The sequence below is a fragment of the Pleurodeles waltl genome, chromosome 7, assembly GCF_031143425.1.
Source record: "Pleurodeles waltl isolate 20211129_DDA chromosome 7, aPleWal1.hap1.20221129, whole genome shotgun sequence".
In the NCBI taxonomy this organism is placed as follows: domain Eukaryota; kingdom Metazoa; phylum Chordata; class Amphibia; order Caudata; family Salamandridae; genus Pleurodeles; species Pleurodeles waltl.
This window is the reverse complement of record NC_090446.1, coordinates 61608580-61630800: the sequence shown is the minus strand read 5'-3', so window position 1 is coordinate 61630800 and position 22221 is coordinate 61608580. Positions and strand designations below refer to the sequence as shown.

At 40.7% G+C, this 22221-nt stretch overlaps 1 protein-coding gene across 1 annotated transcript in view; it reads left to right on the top strand.

Moving 5' to 3' along the window:
- The first annotated feature begins 546 nt into the window (after positions 1-546).
- Positions 547-22221, top strand: part of LOC138246802 (killer cell lectin-like receptor subfamily B member 1) — an 88766-nt gene continuing 67091 nt past the window's right edge. The window contains exons 1-2 of the mRNA XM_069201564.1: positions 547-765; positions 15189-15287. Coding sequence (XP_069057665.1) covers positions 681-765; positions 15189-15287 — 184 coding nt within the window. The 5' untranslated portion in view covers positions 547-680. The remainder of the gene's footprint in view (positions 766-15188; positions 15288-22221) is intronic.

Below are 22221 nucleotides of genomic sequence, written 5' to 3'. Positions count from 1 at the left end.
CTAATTAATGACAGCTACTTAGAGCAGCTGTGAGGAGACGAATCACTGAAGTCACTTCAGTCTATCACCGAACCTAACAACAGCTCCTCAGGAAACTGTCTTTTAAAGATCCTGTTTGCTGATCCGTCTGCATGTTCTCTGGTACAACCAGGGATGAACAGGCACCAGGCACAAGGAGTCTGGTTCTGGGCATGCGCCTCACAATAACATTTCACTTCAAATCTTCTGGTTTTCAAAAGGAGATTAAAACTCTCCAAAGTTTAAAGAGTCGTCCAAATGTGTACAGACTAATTTGGTCCACATCAAATCTCACTTAGTTTGAATTTAAGCACTGCTTGTTTTATTGTTAGCTTGTGGGTTAATCTGTAGAGTGATCCGATTCTGCACGAGGAATAAATTTTAAAATAAAATAAAAAATAAATATTTACCCCGATACTATGTTTTCGCTACACGCACCTCCAAATGACATCACTGCAGTAAAGGTCACAGGATTGGGTGGGATCGCTGAGAGATTGGACTGGTGCTGAGGAATCTCCGTAAGTGGCGTCAGTGGTCCCTCGTCACGTAGAGCTGCCACACTTCCGCTTCTTAGAGGCGCTACACACTTCGCTTCTGTGACTCCAGGAGCTGAGACTTGTGCACCGCAGGACCCCGAGAGCTCGTCCTTCCCAGCCCTTCACATGGCGGGGGATGTTGTGTATGCAGATATCAGGATTCCTGGGAGTGCCTCGCGCGCTAAGGAGAGGAGAGCAGCAAACAGGCGCTGTAAGTAGTTATTTATTTATAATTTTCTCTAGGCGCTTCAAGCCGGTGCAGAGATGCACCAGAGAGCCTAACTCCTACTGAGAGTTTACCTTCTAATTACAATCTGTAATATTCAGTGTTACACTGGTGGATTCCTCTCACACACAGTACATTTCTCGGTGACCACCTGACAAATGTAGGGAGATGTTACATTAACCAGATGTGAGTGCATTCGTATGATGGATGGTATAGCGACAGAGTAGGGGCGCCAAATATAGGGGTGATTTGCTGCTATTGATGGTTTCGTGAGTGGTGAGGATTACATGCTGCACAATGTGAAAAAATCTCTAAGCAAAACAGAACCTTATTAGTAAAATACTCGTGAAGCCTCATTTCACACCCCAAGTGACAGTGCTTGCCTCTTGGAGCCCAGGGACACAAGTTACTACTCATGCTGATCGCTGGCTCCCCCTTTCCTCCTCTGGTAGCTGCTTCTGCGTGTTCACCGAGGCCAGGCATCCTCTAGGATGCTACCATCCCAAATGTATTTAAACACACAGGTATTTTCACATGTGTCATTTCACCAGGGAGTCAGTCCTTTAATGCATTGGAGTAATGTTGCAGGTGGACGTAGGAGAGCCTGGTCACTTCAGGCTATTCTAGTGAGGATCAGTTATAATGCTCCAGAAAAGCAACACAAGAGAGATTTCGCATCCCCAAGCTCCATTTTCTAATGCGGATGGTAGCAGGCGGTCGTGAGTGGTCGCAATCAGAGGGCTGCTGCTCAAATAGATTTGCTGCTGCTCGAATAGATTTGCTGCTGCTCGAATAGATTTGCTGCTGCTTGAGTGAATCTTGTATTTGAGAGGAAGCAAAATCAACTCGAATGGTAGTGCACTCTTGCACACCGCATGGTGCTGTTTGCGCTGATTTGTCAGTGCTGATATGCTACTTGTGCTAAATTGCAGTGCGTGCAGCGGGATATTCATATTTTCCACCCATTGTAAGAAGTTGCAGAATCTCACTGAGTTTTTATGTAGCTCCGCAGAATTCTGCAAAGTGAAACTTTGAGAGTTCTGCCCACCCCTAATAAACCATTTCAGTTTAATTCAGCAAGGGCTCCCCGGTAAAACGTGTGAGGTGATGATATTTTGAATCCTAAATATCTTGCCTCTCTGTCCAGTTGAATGAAGATCCCAGTAAATCCTTATGATTTCTTCAAACACTGGTCACACTGAAGTGATAGTAAAAGCTCCAGCTACTGTGACATCCCAAAAGAAATTCCTTGACATAGTGACTCTGTGCGGTATTCATTGAACACAATTAGCCCATGAGGGCCAAGTTCCCTGATCCATTGATACCTTCAATATGATGATTCACAACTAAGAGGTCTGATGATTGGGAGATAAAGGTAAAGATGTTACACCGCTCACATTCTGTTGATTTACCTTTCAATAGTGCTACGTTTTCTAGAGCTTTGTGGTAGCTTTTATACGCCTTATAACGTAAAACATCTCTCACCTTACAAAAGAATATGTCATCTTTACCTATAAACGCTTTTTTACCTTATAGAGCCTTCAATAAGCTGAGTGAAATTACAGCTATGGGTGTGTCTGCTATCAGTCATTGACATGAGAGCCAGATTCCCCCCACATTTGTCCCAAATTCTTAACTTTTCACAACAATTCTTTGCTTTATTAAAAAAATTGTATCATGAGATCTTGGGTTCTTTTCATGTAAACGTTACCCATGTCTTTTCTAATTTTAATAATGCTTAGTGTTGTCTAATATCATCAGCTATGCCTCTATGAAAAAGTTGCAAAAATATGGGAGCATTGGTTTCAAGTACAGTAATAATCTTCTCTCAAACCTGTGTCTGAAAAAGTCTGAATTAAACTACTCTCCAAGTTAATACGTGTAAAAGGACTAAGAGAAAATGAGCATGACCAACAAGAAGTAGACAGAGTATTCATTTTTTTAACAGAAATTGTAGTAGAAACATTTGATTGTATGGAAAATATACAGTTTGAGTAATTTTGACAACCCAGGAGGTAGACATAATATTTTTTATGAGGCATTTTGCATCGTGTTTGCACCACACAATGTGATACATGTATGACACACACCCAAGATGTGATTTATGAAGTCATGAAAGACCACATTGTGTCCCCCTCGAGTGGCTTCATTAATATTAATCTGGAATGAGGCAACACAGCGCAAATCGCTCTGTTGCCTTACTCTGGCCTGGAGAGACTATCAGTGTGTGTTGCATGGGTGTTCCCATGCAACTCCCATGGATTTCAATGCGTTTCCACATTTACCTGAATTGGGAAATCTGGGAATGCGCCGAAACACTATGGTGGTCATTACAACCTCGGTGGTCTTTTAAGAAGACCGCCGAGGGTCCACCGTGCGGAAGACCGCCAGTAGTGGTGGTTTGCCGTGCGGCGTATTATGACCGTTGACTGCCCTCCGTCGTTTTTCCAACGGAGAGCCGCCAACAGCCATACTTGCGGACGGCGGGGAAGTGGAGGTTGCTCCACCTCCACCGCCACGCCAACAGAACACCGCCGAGCTAATCACGTCCTGTGATTCTGCGCGGCGGTGTTCTGTTGGCCGTGTGGTGTTAGGGGAGCTGCCCCCATGGCTCTGTCCCCTCCCGGAGGATCGACGGAGCAGGTAAGTCGATCGTCCGTTAGGGGAGGGGGTTGGGGGGTGTTGTGTGTTGTGTGGGTGCATGGGGGTGTGCGTCTGTGTATGTAGGGGGGGTGTGAGTGCATGCATGCTTGCGGGGGTGATGCGTGTTTCGGAAATGTGTGCATGTCTGTCTGTATGTATGTCTGTATGGATGTGTGCGTGAATGTGGGTGTACGTGTCTGAGTGTGTGTGTGGATGTTGGCATGTATGTCGGTGTGTGAGCGTGTATGTGTGTTGGTGGTGCCTGCGTGCGTGTCGGGTGTGTGTCAGTAATGTTATGTTGGGGGTCGGGGTGGGGAGGGGGGCCCTGCCACCTTTGGGGGGTGGCAGGGGTGGTGGAGGGTGTAGGGGAGGGAGTCGGGGTGGGGGAGACCCCTATCAGTGCCAGGGAAGAAATTCCCTGGCACTGATAGTACTTACTGCCATGTATTTCATGGCGGTTCCTATCGCTGGAAATCCACGGCGGTAAGCCGGGTCACAATACCGGCGGCGGTATTGTCACGGCCGCCGGGCTGGAGACCCAGGTCTCCAGCCCAGCGGTCGTCTCTGCCCTGTTGGCGGTCTTACCGCCGCTTTAACACCGTCCGCTAGGGTTGTAATGACCCCCTATTTCTTCCCAGGAAAGGCATAGCAAGGAGAATTATTATTTCTCCTCGTTACTTACTCTTTATATGTGTGCCGCATTCTGCAGCACATAGATGGAGTATGCCTCAGGGGATGATTTGTGTGTAGGAAGGTTTCACTTCCTGCAAAAAAACAATCCTGAATGCAAGGAAGACACAGTTGCTCCATGGTGCCAGGGTGCCTGGGCTGCCGAAAGGGCACCAGTGCAGAGGAAAAGGCAGGAATGCACCTTATTGACTTAAATACAGTACATTACTGTCCTTTCCCTGTCACTTGCTGCACTGCACTGTGTGACATTCATATAAACATGCCGATCATGGCCTCATTAAGAGTTTTGCCCGCCAAACTCTTTAGGTCATAAGACCACCAGTCCGGTCCCTGTTAAGAATTTTCTGCTGGGCCAGCGGGGGGGAACAGCATTTCCGCCCGCTGACCCAGCAGGAAACTCACCACAACATTGAGGCCGGCTCATAATCGAGCTGGCTGCAGTGTTGCTGTGTGTCAGTTGCGACAGTACCATTGTACTGTCAATGGGGGCCCCCGGCACCCCGTCTCCATCAGCCTTTGCTGGGGAACACAGAGGTCGTAATCCCCAGGGCAGCACTGGATTAAGACCGCCAGCACCGCCAGGCTGTTGACCTGAGGCAACATGGCAGTGCTGGCAGTCGGACCATGACGCTTTTGCTACGGTCAAAATGTGCGGCAGTCCGACCTCTACTGCAACCCTGGTGGTCTCATGACCCCCAGGGTCGTAATAACAGCCTCAGTCTTTATTTGTCACTTAACATTAACAACATTAGTAACATTCATAAAACGAAGCATTATGTGGTAAATGAAAATACATAAATTAATGGCACTCTGAAATAGAAATAGTTTCTTTTAATCCATTTAAGACAATATTGTGGTAGTTATACTTGTTCTGTAGTTGAGGAAAAAAAAAGCCACTGATCACTAGCATAGATTTGACACCAGCAAAAAATACCACCTTCTACCTAACTTTTCCAAAAGACAGTTCTAAATATACAATATAGGTGAAGCATTAACTATATTTTTATCACTGGTACTGCCAGTCAAAATAAAGGGTTGATATAATAGACACATATGTTTTAAAATAGGCAAAGCTAAAGAGATAGGTTTTTTTGAAATAACAATAAAATCAGAGAAACAAAATAAAGCAATGAATGTTATCTCTAACTTCACCTTAATCTGAGAACCATAAAAGATGAGTCCAGTAATCAAAACCAGAGCTGGCTCAGAAAATCAATTCATGATAACAACACACAATGAAGGAACTAAAAAAGTATTCTTTCCTTGAGTAATTTAATTTATTAAGATGTATTCAGATTTATTGTTATTTTGACATAAAATGTTCACAATAAAATATATATTTTAATAAAAAAGGATACTGTTACATTAACAGGTAAGATTGAAATAAAGTACAGAAATATTGGTGAAATTGCTACTTTTTAGTCGACTCCTGTCTACCCTCACTAAGAAAGATATAATGGTGACCATGTGCTAATTAAAGAGCAAAAGTTATATTTTAATTTATGGTTGACTGACCTAGAGAACAAAACACCTGCAATTTATTCTTTTGATTACACCAAATTAAATCATACTTTTTAAACTCATCTTTGATGCAGATTTTTATTTAAAAGAACTTCTCATTGTTTTGAGTTGTAAAGTAAATCATTCACTTGTTGGGTCCAACTTAGCTTTTGCAGGTCTCTCAACTTATGCAGTGCTTACAATGGGCAGACACCCTATGAGAGAGTGTAATGGGTTATTATTAGGATTGCAGTCCCTCAAGACTTTCCTGAGGTCCAAACACGCCTGATTTAGCATGCAGTGGACATATTAGTCCGTAACAACAGTGATGGATATCCCCTCCGCCGAAATCTAAATCCCATTCTATCCTATGGGATTTAGATTTCAGTAGATGAAATATCTGCCACCCGTGTGACAGAGTAACCCATCCACTGAGTTTTAAATCAGCCCTTCATCTCTAGTATTTTATGCTATTTTTATAGAGGGACTACCCTTGCATTTTCTTCTGAGACAGTACTAGAAAAAAAGTACTTTTCCAAACTTGTACAATTCAACTAAGCAGCGAAGATAAAGTGAGACTGATATTTAGCAAAGCACAAATCATCAACCACTGCACGTTAATTAACAGAGTCAGTCTAGTGATTTATTTTAACTAGATAGCTGGTCAAAGAATATCATGATAACACAGGTTTGTATTTCTTTCAAATGAATCACTACTTTTCACATCTTGCGTTAGTCAACACCTTTTGTTTAAAATTTTTTATATATACAATATATATGTATATACTATGCTTATTAACTTAAGCAGGCGTTCAGTCAGCTCTAGTAATGCATTGGTCTGCTGCAGTGATGTTCATTCATTTTACTTCCACCCTCCACAACATGCAGAATGAGGCACAAGTTCAGTCCACTTCACATATTGGCTTACCTGACTGCGAGTGACAGCATTCTCCTCTTGAACAATGTGCACATCTGCACAATAGGTAGCCCCTTCAGTGTCAGGCACCACTGGTGCAATATATATATTTTGGCCTTTATACTATTTACTCAGATAAGCGCTTGACAACTCTCCCAACACCTACCGGGCTGATCCTGAGTTGTGTGAATTCATGAAAAAACACAATTCCTTAAAAAAATATATTATTAATATAATTATAAATTATTATCAGTTGCCATAACCAAAGAGTCACCAGTCAATGCCTGGAATATTTGCTTTGCTATTAACTGTTTGGGTAGTTGCCAGCAAACGTACTTGCTGGACAAAAGTAATTACCTGAATAAAGACAGGAATATACACTTTTGGCATTATTTTTACATTTTTTGTATACAACTCAGACTAGCCCTGCATACTGTGTACCGGAGACTAACTAATTCAGTCAATGGAAGAGAAGCAAATGCAATGGCAGAAAAATTATGCTTATCATCAGAAATAACAGCCAATTTGTCTGGCATCCATTTTGAGCCTTGACCAAACATTCTGCCGTTGCCACCATGCAGATCAAATAGGTTCTGGGTATGAATAGATCGCAGATGGCCCAGCAGATGACATTTCCTTGTCACCTGATCTGAAGGGCACACATCAAAATTGAAGTCCAGGGGACCTACTAGAGGGCACACTTTTCCTGTGTGCACCACGGTGCACCTTTGAGCAGATGTGCCAGGTGCAAACAGAAAAAGTGTGCCCTATCAAGTAGAATGCGTTGCCTTCTGGGCAGCAGCGAACTTGCCCTGCCTCCAGGGCAGCGCATTCAAGAGAAATACTGAGCAGCTGTATAAACACTACTCTGGGTTTTTCTGTGCATGCGGCAACCTGTCTTAACTTTGAAGAGGGATCTGAGATCCCCTTGGTGGCAGGTTCAGTGATTGACTGCACTTGTCTGTAAGGGGGTATCTCAGAGGTCCATCCCTCCAGAGGGCTGCCTTTATGCGACACACTGAAAGCGTGCCATCTTTTTGTGGTGCAATTAAAGTGTGTTTCCTAAAGGCATGTTTGCCTCTGCACCCGTATCCATGATAGGGCACGGGCAGAGAGAGAAATTCCTTCATGCCCCCATGCAAGTAGGGAACACCCTCTTGAGATAGCACTGGCAATACATGTGACAGCACTATCTGTATTACAGATGGGACTCACATGCATTTGCAGACCCTTCTGTAATACCAAAGTGCCCAGAGGGAGCACAAAGTGGGTGCAAATGCACTTTGCTCCCCGTGGCTCTTCGTAACACAGTTCCCCATGTATGAACCATTTGCAAAATCACAGAGTTTGCAAAACATAAACTGCCTTTTATACAGTGTTCAAAATGCACTTTGTGTGTTCAAATGCATTTCTCACTTGCAAAATGGGTTTAGTGACCCTTACTGAATAGCATCAGCAGTTGCAATATATTGATTATCAATTAGTTATCAACATCTCAAAGGTTGGGGTAAGTGATCTGCAAAGGCAATGGGGTCCTCTAGGGTCCCCTTACCTTTTGGAAATTGCTTGTGATGTCATCCTAGGGAGCTTCCTAACCTGCCACCCCCAGATATCTTCCCAAACTAGAAACTGTTGTTCCCTTAAACAATGGGGGGTGTTTAAAACGCAAGGCTTGATTTAATGTTTGGCAGACGGGTTATTCCATCAAAAATGTGACAGATATTCCATCCGGCGTATTACAATCTCCATAGGATATAATGAAATCATAATAGGGCGGACGGGATATCCATCATGTTTGTGACAAAGTAACCTCAACCGCCAAACTCTAAATCAGACCCAAAGCCTCCTGTTTGGGAATGTAAACACAGGGATGGTGTCCATTGTTCCTTGCATTCCTGTGTTTGCAGCCGATTACAAAGGATCACAAATAGTGACCTGCCTAAATATTATTTATTAGGATGGTCACTCTGAGACTCTCGATAATTGTAGATTTTGCCAAATTAACTATTAGTACAAACTTTACAAGACAATATCAGAGTATGGTCACTGAAATTAGAGCACAGTTTGCAAACATATATATGTATATTCTGAAATATATGATTAAGATAATAAATACTTCTAGTACATACATAGTAGTTCAACAAAATGTGAAGCGTTATATAGTAGTTCAACCAAATAGAATTGTGACTTTAATAAAGGAACCAGAACAGTTCTTCCTCTCAAAATACGAAACCAAGAGTTATGCATGTATATTTTCTGGATGCAGGACTAATGAGGATAGGACTGTAATGAATTCTTAATTGAGACAGTTTAAAAAAAAAATGAAGCAGACCTCTCACCCAAAATAGGTTACATGATGTATCATAGGGGTCGCTCCACACCAGTAAACAAGTTGCCAAGTGGGATCATCCAAAGTTCTCAGATGTATATTTCTTGAGAAAAGTTTGATGAGTATGTTCTATCCTTGTCCTCTATTTAAAAAAACTCCATCTGGTGATACTACCTCATTGATTTATTTATTTTGTAGTTCACTAGTACAAAATTAAAACTAGGACGAAAGGAAATGTGGTAAAATTTGGAACCACCCTCATCACTTCTCAGTGGTTGACATGTTTCTACTCCAGCTTTCCTACTGGATTATTCTACTAAAAACCCTGATATAGAGAACAGATATAGAAAAAGTCTAATTAATTTTATTTTAATTTTGAACCACATGTACATAGCGATTATGAAATAGCCCAACACTCGGGAGACCAGTTTCTACAGACTAGAAGCATCAATTTATTCAACTTTACTCATTTAACCATATTTCAAGCTCTAGAAATTGAAATTAGATCTTAATAAGAGGCTCTTGAATCTGCTATTTACAGGTTAATATGGGAACTTACAAAGCTCATCGGCAAAGATAATATTAATGTGTCTATGGAGCTGTGATAAAAGATGATCTTCAAAATTAAGGAACTTATTTAAGCTTTGGAGAGGGGTCATCAGACTGTTCTGCCAAGGGATGGAGGTCAATTTGTAAATTGGAGGAAAGGAGTTACATCATACTGTCATTCTATTCTGTTACCAATGATACATAACCAAATCCATCAATTTAAAAAATATTAACAGTAAATGTAATTTTATATAATTGCTCATGTGTAAACCCCCAGCTAACTTAAATCTTCAAACTATAATAATATCCATTAACAGAAAACAGGAACATGTAAATCTTGCCTTATCTTCTAAGTATGCTAATAAAACACCATGATCTATACTGTTATAAGAGGTAATTCTTCATTCTGTGTATTAACCACTTGGAAGCCAGCAAACCCATCTTCGGAGTGCCTAAAGGTTAATCGCTCAACCTAACCCTCTTCAATTCATACATGATCCCTCTGGCCAGTATCATCTGTGCACACTTCATCCACAACCTTTTTTACGCCAATGACACTTCACTCATACTCTCCTTCTCGGACAAGACCCCCAACACTAGAATCAAGTTTACTGCCTGCATGACCAAAATCGCTAACTGGATGAAAGCCAACTGCTTCAAATTCAACACCAACAAAAAAGAAGTAGTGATAGTTGGCAACAGCACCTCACCATGAACCTCCAACTGGTGGCCAGCCATGATCAAGTCACCACCATCACTGCATCCGGTTTCCACTTCCTGAAGATGCTGAAGAGGCTCTTCAAATGGCACCCAAGCAACATTAGAAAAAATGTCACTCTCACCAGCATCTTGGACTATGAGAACATCCTCTACATTGAGATCACCAAGCAACTCATTAGAACACTACAAACCATCCAGAACTCAGCAGCCATAATCATCATCAACCTCCCACACAGAATGCACATCACACCTCATAGAGCTCCACTGGCTCCCGATCCACAGGCACGCTCATTTTAAACTCCTCACACACACATTTAAGGCGGTACATAACTTAGAGTCCACCTACCTGAACAGTTGTATCTCCTTCCAGCAACCACCCAGGCACCTCCACTCTGCAGGACTCGTACTCACACACATCTCAAGCATACACAGAAGCAGATCAGGAGGACAGACTTTCTCTTACATCCCTCCTAAAGTGTGGAATGACCTCCCACTCTGCATCAGAGTATCTTCCTTTCTTCCTGAATTCCACATGAAGCCCAAGACCTGGCTTTTCAATTAACCAACCTGCAATAGTCAGGCTAGGTGCACACACCTGCTCAGTGCCAGGATACCCTTGCAGTTAAGAGCGTGCTTTACAATGCGCATAACAGGTGAAATTGTTCTAATATTTACTTAAATCAGACTTCCCTTCAGATTCTCCAGCTTCCTAATGCCATGGTGTGGACTCCTCAGAATTCAGAGCTAATGTCAGCATGATGCCAAACGGCAGTTAGTTCACAAAGTTAGGGGATTTTTGAAAATCTGGCATATTTATCAAAAATGTGAGAGTAACTTCAATTCATTTTTTAATGTCCATTCTGAAGATATTTCAAGTGGCCAAGTTTAAAAAGCTATCCTATTGTTCAGTCGTGTCCTACCATAGCCTCCAGAAGATTGTTATCCATTCCATGTTCCAAGTGGTAGTAATAATCATTTGATACTCTAACACAGCTGCTACTGAGTACTTCTCAATTACTGGCCCAGCCTCCACAGATTATTGAAGAGCATAATTTTGTTCGGCCAAACCTGCTGTTTTTATTAGACCAAATACATCTAGTAACAATTCCATTTAGCTCATTAAAGCTATTGTTTAACTCATAAGTCAGTGTTTGGAAAAAAATACATTGAGGAAGAACAGTCATTCTAAATAAGATAATCCTGCCAGCTAATGAGAACATCTTTTCGTCCAATCTTTGTACCTGTCTCATAATCTTAACCTTAAGAGGACATAGCTATATTCCTAACATTGCCTTAAATCATTGGTTGTGTGGATTCCGAAACACCTAACAATTTTTATTCAGCTGGATTGTGTTTATAGTGCTGGTAATGTGTAATTCCTGGGGCCATGACACTGGCTCAATCTTAGTATAATTTATTTCACACTTGCATACTTTTGAAACATAACAGATAATACCCAAACCCTTTTCCTTATTCTGCTGCCCTGGATCCAGATATAAAACTGCATAGCTTGCAGGTAATATTTGTTTTCAGTCCGCTCAAAGACAACTCTGCACCAACTCCTTTCTTGCAGATTTTTTATGTGACTGGTTCAATACACAAAGCAAATAGAAGAGACGACGACACCTCTGTCCCATTGTACGGCTAAACTCGATCTCTTCTCAATTCATGCTACTCATCTTTAATCTGATCTTCACTCCTGTGTATAGATGTGAAATTGACCTCTTAAACCGGTTTGAGATTTTCTTTAGAACTTTCTACAGTTTTACCATATCAAGCACTTTCTCAGAATGCATCCAGGTGCTTTTTGCTCCTAAAGATAAGAGATAGCTTCCATCAGTATTTTTGTTTTTGTTCAGAGAAATCAAACTCCTTTGTTAGTTTTGTCTGAGAGTTTGTTTTCTCTCAGCATGAACGTTTCACAGAGTTGGCACTTTCACTGCTGTGAAGTAAGCCCATGGAAGCAGCTCTCTAGCTCCTTGTAGAGCAGAAATATCCCACCTAGTAGGCCATGATCTCTGACCTTCTCCCATTTTCAGGAATGTGTCAAGCCCACTAAATGCTAAATCAAGCCTAACATAATGTGTTGTACATCCCATTTGTGGGCAATGCTGAATTACATTGTATACTGCCCCTGAGACAAACAACTAAGGCATTATGATACCGTCTGGGGCAAGACTTATCTTAGAATACAAATTTTGGACTAGACACATGTATTCATAGTTTATGGATGTATAGTTAACCAGGCTTACACTAGCCTCTCTCTCAATAGAATGCTTGGTCTGAGAGTCACAAGCTATCTCAGCATGTAAGTGACTCAATCTGAGTAATACGGCCCTTTCATAAATTAAATGTATCTGCTATGCCCATATAATCAAAATACTGAAAACCATGCAAAACACTATAGCATTTCTTCTAGATGACTTTCCTCTGCTTGGCAACCTTTTCTTCTTATCTTTGCTTTAAGCTCAGCCATAAGAAATTTCAAAGCGAGACGATTTTTATTGCAACCCAATTCAATATTTCATCTAGCAAAGTACATATAGCAAGAAAAGAAGTGTTTTTTTCATAATTTGAGAACGTATTTCACCTCATTCTGATGGTTTATGACCTGCTGGTACAGTATCTCATCTAAGGCAGCTAAGAAGCATCTTCTTAGAGCTGACAAAATCAGGTTTCAAGGATGGAGATGTGTCACGTTCCCCCTACTGCTCAAAGTAACCTGTCTATACCTAACCTTCCTGACCAGCTTTTTTTTTGCATTCAACACAATATTACAGTGAAGTGATAGCAGAGCTTCTGCCAAAAATCCATGAACACCCCATCTACCACTGATGGTTATCCCAGATCATTTCAATAGCAGAGGAACCTCTTCATTCCATCAGCAGGCCCGCCATAACAAACTCTTTGCCATTGGACCATTTGCCACAGACTCACCTAGATAATAGTTTTAGACAGTTCCCCTTTGAAGGTGTGGACCTTCTGATACTATTTCTCCTGTTCACAACTGCCCTCAAACTGTGGTCATCACAAACAGGAAAAGAAGGAGAACCTTCAGCCCTGTGCTGGAAGAACTACCAGCATACAAGGGGCACTTCATTTGCGTTTTTCAAAAGCAAACAACTGCTTTGGATATTGTTTCTGCAAATAATTAAAATGTTCACCTGGTTGCATGATATGGGAGCCCAGCTGGTATTAACAGTTTTGCTTTCAGTGAAAAGTACCTGCTGACATGAACGAGATGTCTAAATTGTATCATGACGCATAAAATGAAACCTTAAGTTCCTTGTGAAAATAATGTGAGTGAGCAGTGTTTTTCAAGTGTTGAAAACTGGTCTTTACAATTTGAAGAGAAGAGGAGATGCATTAGAGAGGATCTCGGAAAATAGTTCATTTTATCTAAATTTGACGTTAAGTTAAATACATTTCTTTCATTAAGGGTACACCTTTTCTTAGTGGTATGGTCCTCTGCAAGGTGTCTATCACTAACTACTTTCCCATTAGTCTTAAAAGTCTACATTTGTTCCACACCTGATTCTGTTAGAACCTCTACTTCGGAACAGGGTAACAAGTGCTTTTCAGTTAACCTGCTCTAAATGTTTCCTCTACCTCACTACTGCTTTCCTGGGTCTGGCTAATTCTGTAAATGAGTATCTTTCAGGGTGGAATTCTAAAAGTGTGCAATTTTATGTTGACAGTAGACTCATGTGGGTGTTTCCTTTTAATTACCAGCCCTACAGCTGACTCAGTCCTCATGTCCTTGACAGAGATAGATGGACCACTGCCGCACTGTGGACATTGAAAGAGAAAATATTTATCTTCCTCAACTAAGGATGTTTCTTTAGTTCCCATACATGCAGTGTTTTGAAAGTTATTTCTGAGGTGCTCTTCACAGTTACGTATTAGTTAAGAACTCATTAACAGCCAATGACTTTAAAGACATTTCTTTTTATGCTGCAAACCGTATGTCACTTTGTTATTCTAGAGTAGGGGAACTACAACAAGACAGAGATTCTTAAGACGTTATATAAAGCCATTCATGCTGTGGTTGGCTGCATTAAAATAGAGCAATGCCTTCATTTGATGTAAGTACTCTGTAAAGATGGCTCTACCCCCACTTATGATGTAATTCATGTGGTTCTCAAACTCCGGCTTTCACATTGGCAATGGATGCCACCTGGGCCTGTTTCAGTTTCAACTCAACAGAAAGCCAACAATATCTCTTAAAATTCCTAATCTCCCAATAAATTGATTGGGTCTATTATATTTACTCACTCACAAAGAGCAGCCTATAAATAGGAGAAGGTGGAACCTTTCATTGTCCCTACAGAACTGGTGGAATTTGGCGATTTCACATTATTCTTGCAATGTAAAGTGCTGGCCAAATTCTGCCAATCAAAGCATGGTGGAATATTTTCCCACTGAGGTTTCAGAAATGCAAGTAGCCCTTCTCGCCATTTTCTAACGCAAGTAATTGCGGGTGGTCACGAGCGGTAGCCGTCAGTGAGCTGTTTCTTAAGTAGATTTCCTGCTGCTCTAGTAGATTTTCAACTAGAGTGGCAGCAAAAGCAACCAAAAAGGCTGTGCATGCTTGAGCACTGTATATTGCCGTTCTCTCTGATGTTTCAGAGCTGCTCACGCTACTGATGCTACATTGCAGCGCAACATGCATATTTCTGCCTGTTGCCATGGAGTGAAACTCTGCATGTTCTGCCATCTCCTAGCCTTAGTTTGGCAAAGGGGTGCAAGGCATCACCTCTATGAATCCAATTCACATTTACTATAGGTGGCACCCAGCTTTGATGAACATTTGCGGGAGAGGACAAACCCATCTGTCAATACCAGAGTCAGTGCTCAGAACTCCTCTGATCCTAATTACAACACCATGAAAGTTACAGATGAGATGTGGTCAATCAAAGGCTACTTCTCTGTCATTTTCAGCTTCTACAAAGACTACATCTTAGTTGTACCGGTAACTAAGTAATGACCTAAAATTATTATTGCATGCATACTGATTAATTATTGATATACTCTTATCTTCTCAAACTTTCATCTTTACAGCTGATTCCCAGTGTCCGCAGTGGCATAGACGTATACTATGGGTCAGTGGAGCTCTGCTTATAATTGCTGTCCTCGTTTTCATAGGAAGTGGTGTTTGGGGTAAGTGCTGACATCTATGAAATTTAAAAATGTTACATGTGAAGGCCTTGATAGCAGGTCCAACAAAGTAATCAATCAGAGAATTTCTATAGCGCACTACTCACCCGTGAGGGTCTCAAGGCACTGAGGGGGGGCTGCTACTGCTCGAACAGCTGTGCCTTGAGATGTCTCCTGAAGGTGAGGGCCTGATTTAGATTGCTACTCCATCACAGCGGGGACAGATATGCCATCTAAATCTATTATTGCTTATGGGATTTAGATTTCGGCAGACGTGATCTGCATGTGAAGGTAACTTACACCTGTGAACAATCTACAATGTGTAATTTACAACTAACCTTCTGAGTAACTTTGCTACTTTTACGTAGGCAAAAAATCCAAGTGTAAAGTTACTCAAAAGTGAAGACTTGCATGTCTCCTCCTATCGAAAAAGGGGCCAGAGCCAATTTTACAAGTGTTAGTTACTACTGCCAGAAAAGAAACAGTAGTAAGTCCAGCACCACACATGGACACCCACTGATACACCCTCCCATAGAAAATAATGTAGGTAGGTAGGTAACATTGTAAAACAATACACTTTAATGTTTCAAACATCTGAAAATAGTTCATATTTATTATTTAATTATAAACAACTTTAATAATCACTTTTAATTAACTCCATACGTCACCTATAAATTGAATTAATTAATAATGAATAATAATTGTGGTGGGAATTTTTTATATACTTGATATTTCAGAATTTTAAATGTAGAACAAAAGAAACAATGCAAGGCTACAGCACTGGTAACTCAATTTTGCATTCCATTTTGAATTAATTATTTATGTGTATCAAATTAATAATAGAAAAAAAAATGAACATTATTTCAATGGGAACATGTTGATGCTACATGACAGACAAAAGAAATCTAACAAACTAAATGAAATATTGAATATGTTGACTTTTCAATCAAATTGTCCACTATTAGATATAAGCATTGTTCGGCTCCTGTATTCTAAAATCTACTGATATAGAACATTTGCTAATTACACTACAAGGGGGTAGAAGGGCAAGCTGCCCAATAGTAAATAATACAAATGCCAAATCTTCAGAAGCTATCCAGCATGGAAAGGGGCTTGTACCATCAAATTGTTGTGCTCGATACCAAACTGTTAACTCTAATCATTTTATCGACAATTACCCTTGATGTTCTATCCTATCTCCTAGACACATTTTAGGACAATTTGCATAATGGAATATAGCCCTACTCAAAAGATATCTATTAACTGAAGTGAAAGATTAATAACATTTGCTAAACAAGTATCACATCTCATGCTTAAAAGGAAGTAAGGGTACTGGACTGAAGCGTTAGATATCTATGAGGTAAAGGTATAAAGAATGTTTTTCGTCAGCTTATCTATAGATGAGTTAATATCTTTTTTTTTTTTTTTTAGCCATACGTATAATAGTCTGACCCTTCATTGGACATTTCAGGGCATCCCAGAGAGTAACAGGGGCGGAAACAGAGTTACTAAATTGTTGGATAAACCATTTTAGCTGTTTGTTAAGTTCATGAACATTAGAGGCATGTTTTAATATTTCTGGATTCATCTACCAAGAATGACCTGTTGGACATGGTGGGCAATCTGCATGGCCACAGATCATGACTGGTTCAATGGAGAAGGATACTGTATCTTGAGGTAAAGAAGAATTGACTAAGATGTAGTCTACTCTAGTAAAGGATTTATGTTGTGGTGTAAAAAGTTAACTCACTACTTTTAGGGTTCAGCAGTCTCCACATATCAAGCAGGCTGTGATCGGTGCAGAGGGAACGCATACTCTTGTGAACAAGTGGAGACCTGAATGTGCATGCTGATAGCCTGTCAAGGGTGGGATCCAAAAGTGTGTTAAAGGCACTTCCAAACATTATTTGAGCTGCCAGAGGAAGAGAAGCAAGTTTGAATTTTAAAGCAGACCAAAATTGATGAACTTCGCTATTGGGAGTGCAAATGTTCACAGTGTATAATTCTAATTTGCCACTTTGCAGCTGAGTAACTAGCTCTGATCATCATGCTCTGATGAAATAATGGATAGCCCAGAGGCTTTGAGGATGAGGGTGAGTACACTATTTTTCTTACTAGAAGTAGGGCAGTGTGCCAATCCTGAACCAAGCCACTAACTATGGAATGCACCTCTTTGTAACCTATTTCAGCTTCTCATAAGAGAACAATGTCACCTTTAAGTTTGTTACAGCAATCAAAAACTTGCAGTGTTTCACAGGATGGTTCAAACCTTTAGAGTTAAAGAAGATTACGTAGTGATGGCAGTGAATAGACCCCATTAGTGATGGCAATATGTTGAATGTAAGAACAGGAAAAGGTGTGGAGACAAAAAGCAACCCAGAGAGAGAGCCAGGACCCATGACTACCAAATAGGCAGATCAGAAAATAAAAGTGAAAAAGAAGACAGAAGTACCAAAATGTAAAAATTCAGAGAATAATCAAGAAAAAACATATTGAGAAGAATCAAACATTTAAGAGTAATGGCTCAACCCACAGAAGAGCGCAAAGTCCCAAAGTCCCAGAAGCACCAAAAATAAAAAACTCAGAGAATATTAAGAATAAATAAAAGGTAAAATATAAAATTGAGAGGAACCACTCATATAAGAGCAATAGCCTACCTCACCGAAGTGTGGACTGTCTGAAAAAGGGACAAGGTCATCGAACAGGACTAGAGAGGACCCAAGTGGGAATAGATCCACCACAAAACAATGGTATAATAAAACAAGAGTCTCCAGTAGGTTCTTATAATCACCCAAGCAATCTGTAGATCTAGCGACAAATGAATTAGGCCAATGGACAGCTATAACGAGATTATCAGCAGCAATCATTGTAAGCGGGCAAAGTAATACATGTGGGTATTAAAAGGAATTGCAGTATAGAAGAAGAGAGCACTTGTGAGCATTAATATTGTACAGTAACATCAAAGTACATAGTCCTGGAAAATAAAGCAATGTGCAAACATTAACAAGTTTAAACCTTCATGAATAGTGGAAAGTAGTACGCATCAGTACGATAACAGCATAAATATTGACAACATTGTAAAGCAACACAATTATACCATCAGGAAACAGAGCAACAACATTGAGGTATGAATTAGAAAGTTATGTAAAAAAAAAGACAACAATGGTAAAGCATCCAATACTTCATTTCACAAGGCAAACCATCTCAAGCAGGAGATCTGTGCTATGCCTATCATATCAGGTAATACTGTTGTTCGCAACCATCAGAGTTTCAGATTTATTTTCTCAAAATGACCCCAAGTCAGCTGGCTCCATAAAGACAATTGTTTCCCCTTGAAATACTATTTTGAATTTTGATGTGCCAATTGATGCATGTTGAATAGATTTGACAATAAGCCTTTTTCTGAGCGTCAGGAAGCCTTTCCTATGGGTTTTCAAGTAGTTTTCAGATATAAAGATCTTTGCCCCATGCCATGTGGTGGATTAATGTTTCTCTTGTGTGCAAGAATCATTTCAGTGTGCTGTTTGCATAATGGTTTGAAGATCATTGTTCTCAGGGAGGACGAATTGTTGTTTTTGAAAGTAGGAACCCTATGAGCGGGCTCTAGCTCAAAGTCTTTATATAAAATATGTCAACCATATTCAGGATTCAGGATTAGAGGAAAGCAATTAGCGAAAAACCCTCTGGAAGGCTGAAGATTTTGAGTTTCCTCCTTCAATTCTTGTCCTCCAAAACATTAATGTTAAGTTTGAGAGAGGTGATTAACAGATCTAATTTGTTGAACTGTTTCTATTGTGCTAAGGCACCATCGTTCACCAAGTTGATTCATCCCTCCCCACTCATCAACCTGACGTCAGATCCTTGAGATCTTTCTGAATACCTGCAACCTCCACATGTAGTGCGCCTGTGTTGGTTTTGGTACTTTGCTCAATATAATGTATTTAATTTCACTTTTTTAATATGGCCTGAAGGATGCCTTTGCTGCTGAAGAATCAGTTCTTGTTTTGTATGTTTGAGAGTTCCTTTGGTTCTTTTTCTTTGGAGGTTTTAAAGCCCAACATTTTGAGAGACAAAGAATTCCTGTACCGATTAACAGCAAAATTCAGTCATACAAGAAAAATTGGGGAACCAATAGGTAATGTGAGTGTTTTGTATGCAGCAGGCCCTCTGGAGCTTCAGAGGAAGACAACATCATTGTGAAATTCAGGGTCGCACAAACACCCCACCACAGATAGAACCTACAAGGAAGTAGACCATGGTATAGGATATTGAAACCAATTGGGTCAAGCACTTCCCACAGGCAACCAGTTCCTTAGTTGGAGCTGCGTACCTCAGTTGTGAATATAATTGCTTTGAATGTAGGCAGACATGTGAGCACATTATAGCCGCAGGTAAAAGTCACTCATAATAATTGTATTGGTCGGAAAATAGCCTAAGATGAACGGGGTACAGATCACATGTCCGAGTAACAAGGGATAATTGAGCAAATAAGACAATGAGATATGCAGGAGCAGCTTAAAACAGATCAAGCAGGAGGAGGAGGCACCAATGTCCTAGCAGGACAGCTGCTGAAGGCAGTAAGAAGAACACCAAAACCCAAGTACATAAGGATGCCCTCTTTAGGGAAAGCTAATGATCGAGCAGGCATAAAAGCTTTAAAGCCACACCCCTGATGCCACGTTCATACTCATGCTAGTGGTGGTCAGTCATCTTGAATCCTCCAGACATGGAGCAGCTGGTTCCAAAAACGTTCTGAATTCCCAGCACAGAGTTTACATCTGTGATGCACTTGTTTGACAGGTTCACTGCTGACCTCTATGAGATGAGTTTATCACCAAAAGTGTCCAGGAGCAGCTCAGTACCGCAATAATTGCAGCAGGCTTCACAGAGCTCAAGGGAGAGTTGCCATTCCACTCTGGCTCAAGTAATACCCCTAGAATTGTTGATAGTATGCAAGTTTGGTTAATGTGCTTAGTAAATAGTAAAATTAATATTTAGATAGTTACCAATAAATTTGAATGCTAATTCATGTATATATTTGTGAAAATCTGATCTTTAGATTCTGGGGAAGTAGTTCTGAGCACAAGGCTTGTGCCAAGGCCAGTCCCTTTTACAAATTACCTGACTGTAACCAAAGTTTGAGCACAGTGGGCTCTAGGGAAAGCGATGTAGCACAAAGAGTCTGGTCAAAGCCCAGGGTCAGTGTCTACAGTCTGTTGGGTGCATCCTAAAATAGACCCTAGTTTTCTTTGTGGTCATGAACTCTGTGGTACGTCATTACAGTGCTCAAGGTGTGACCAAGAGCCAGACCTGTGCCAAGAATCTATCTGAAAATGTCACAGACCAAACACATTGAACTCTTTGGTCCGTGAGTTTTAACCTACTTCACAGTGCAATTGATGATGTTGATAGTAATATAATATGTGATTTCACATATTATGCTGCCATCTATAATTTCATGTTGATGTTGTCCCTGACATAATGTGTGATGTCAAGAGCAGTGTGTTTATGGAGTAATGGTTGTGCAGTCTTTCAAAACTGTATACCTGTGCAAAGGCCTGTTGTCTGCGTTAGCATCTGCAGCGAAGCATTCAGCAGTCAGCATAAAGTTGTGGCTTCCTGGCTGGAATCGCCCTCCTGAGGTGTAATAGGACTAGGAAGTGTTTTTATAATAACTCAGCTGATGTTCTAAGAAAATGTCCCTACGTAAGGATGTGTATTTTCTACGAATGTTGGAGACTAAACTTCTACTACGTTCACCGGCAATGTACTAAACTGTAGCCTTGACTGAAGCACAAAGGGATCAAGAATGTCTTGTTTGAGAACACAGTTTGAGAACACAGTGCTGGGCTAAGGAAAAACAGTTAGATAGGTGAGAATAAAAATAAAACAAGACTGTAAAACTGGTTATTGTAAAAATAACAATGCAAAGATGAATAAAATATATCTAGATCAAAGTGCACAGCGGCCTAGTGTGCTAAACTAACGTGCATGGAGCTATAACTAAAATGGCTACACTGCACCCTCCCGTTGTCGGTTGAAAGTGGTTCAAAGCCAAACCTAAAATTTCATTGCTAAAAAGCTCAACCTAAGATATCTATAAAAAACAGGTCGATTTTGACAAGTTAAAAGGACACACAAGCATACTATGTGGCAATTTAAAACATGAGCATGTGACTTGTAACCGAATTCTAAAGACATGTCAATTTAGAAAAGTTCCAAACTAGGTACGAGTCATGGAGAACAGGTGATCTTCCACTTCGGCAGATGTCAGAACTGGAAAGTCCATGCCAAAAATGATCAAGGAGCAAGTGTGTTCCATAGCCCTAGTGTCAGCCAAGGCAGCATCCCGTGGAGTGACCATTGATGAGTTGGTGGCAACTTCCTCCAGGAAGGGTAACTCATAATTAGCTTCACGCAGCAAACGCAATCTCAGTGCGCATGTCTGGTAATGAACCCTCAGCGAGAACATCAACAGATCAGCATCTATTGCAGGGAGGTGCTGCTGTGAAAGATAAACTTGCAGTGCATGTTCGAAAGAGCACCACAGGCACCGAAACACAAGCCATTGCGCATAAACAACAGCAACACCAGGATGCCAGCTCGTAAAGCCAAAGTTATCGGAAATCCCCCAAAAACACTACAGAAAATTTAATGTATAGGTGAAGGTATCAAACCGAATATGGAGAAGAAGGTGTGAATGAAACCAGAACCAACAGGTTTGAAAAAATGTGCGATTCAAGTCGTACTGGACACATTAAATATTCATCCCACAAGTTCACCAAAGTGTCTCAGAAAGTTTGTATTTAACAGGGACTGTATTTCTGCTGATGACCTTGCCACTTGAAATGCGTAGGTCTCACGCGCAGATGAAAGGCCACATGCTTTTGAAACAATAAAGCCTTGAGTCTACTTAACTTGTGAAAGTTCACATATG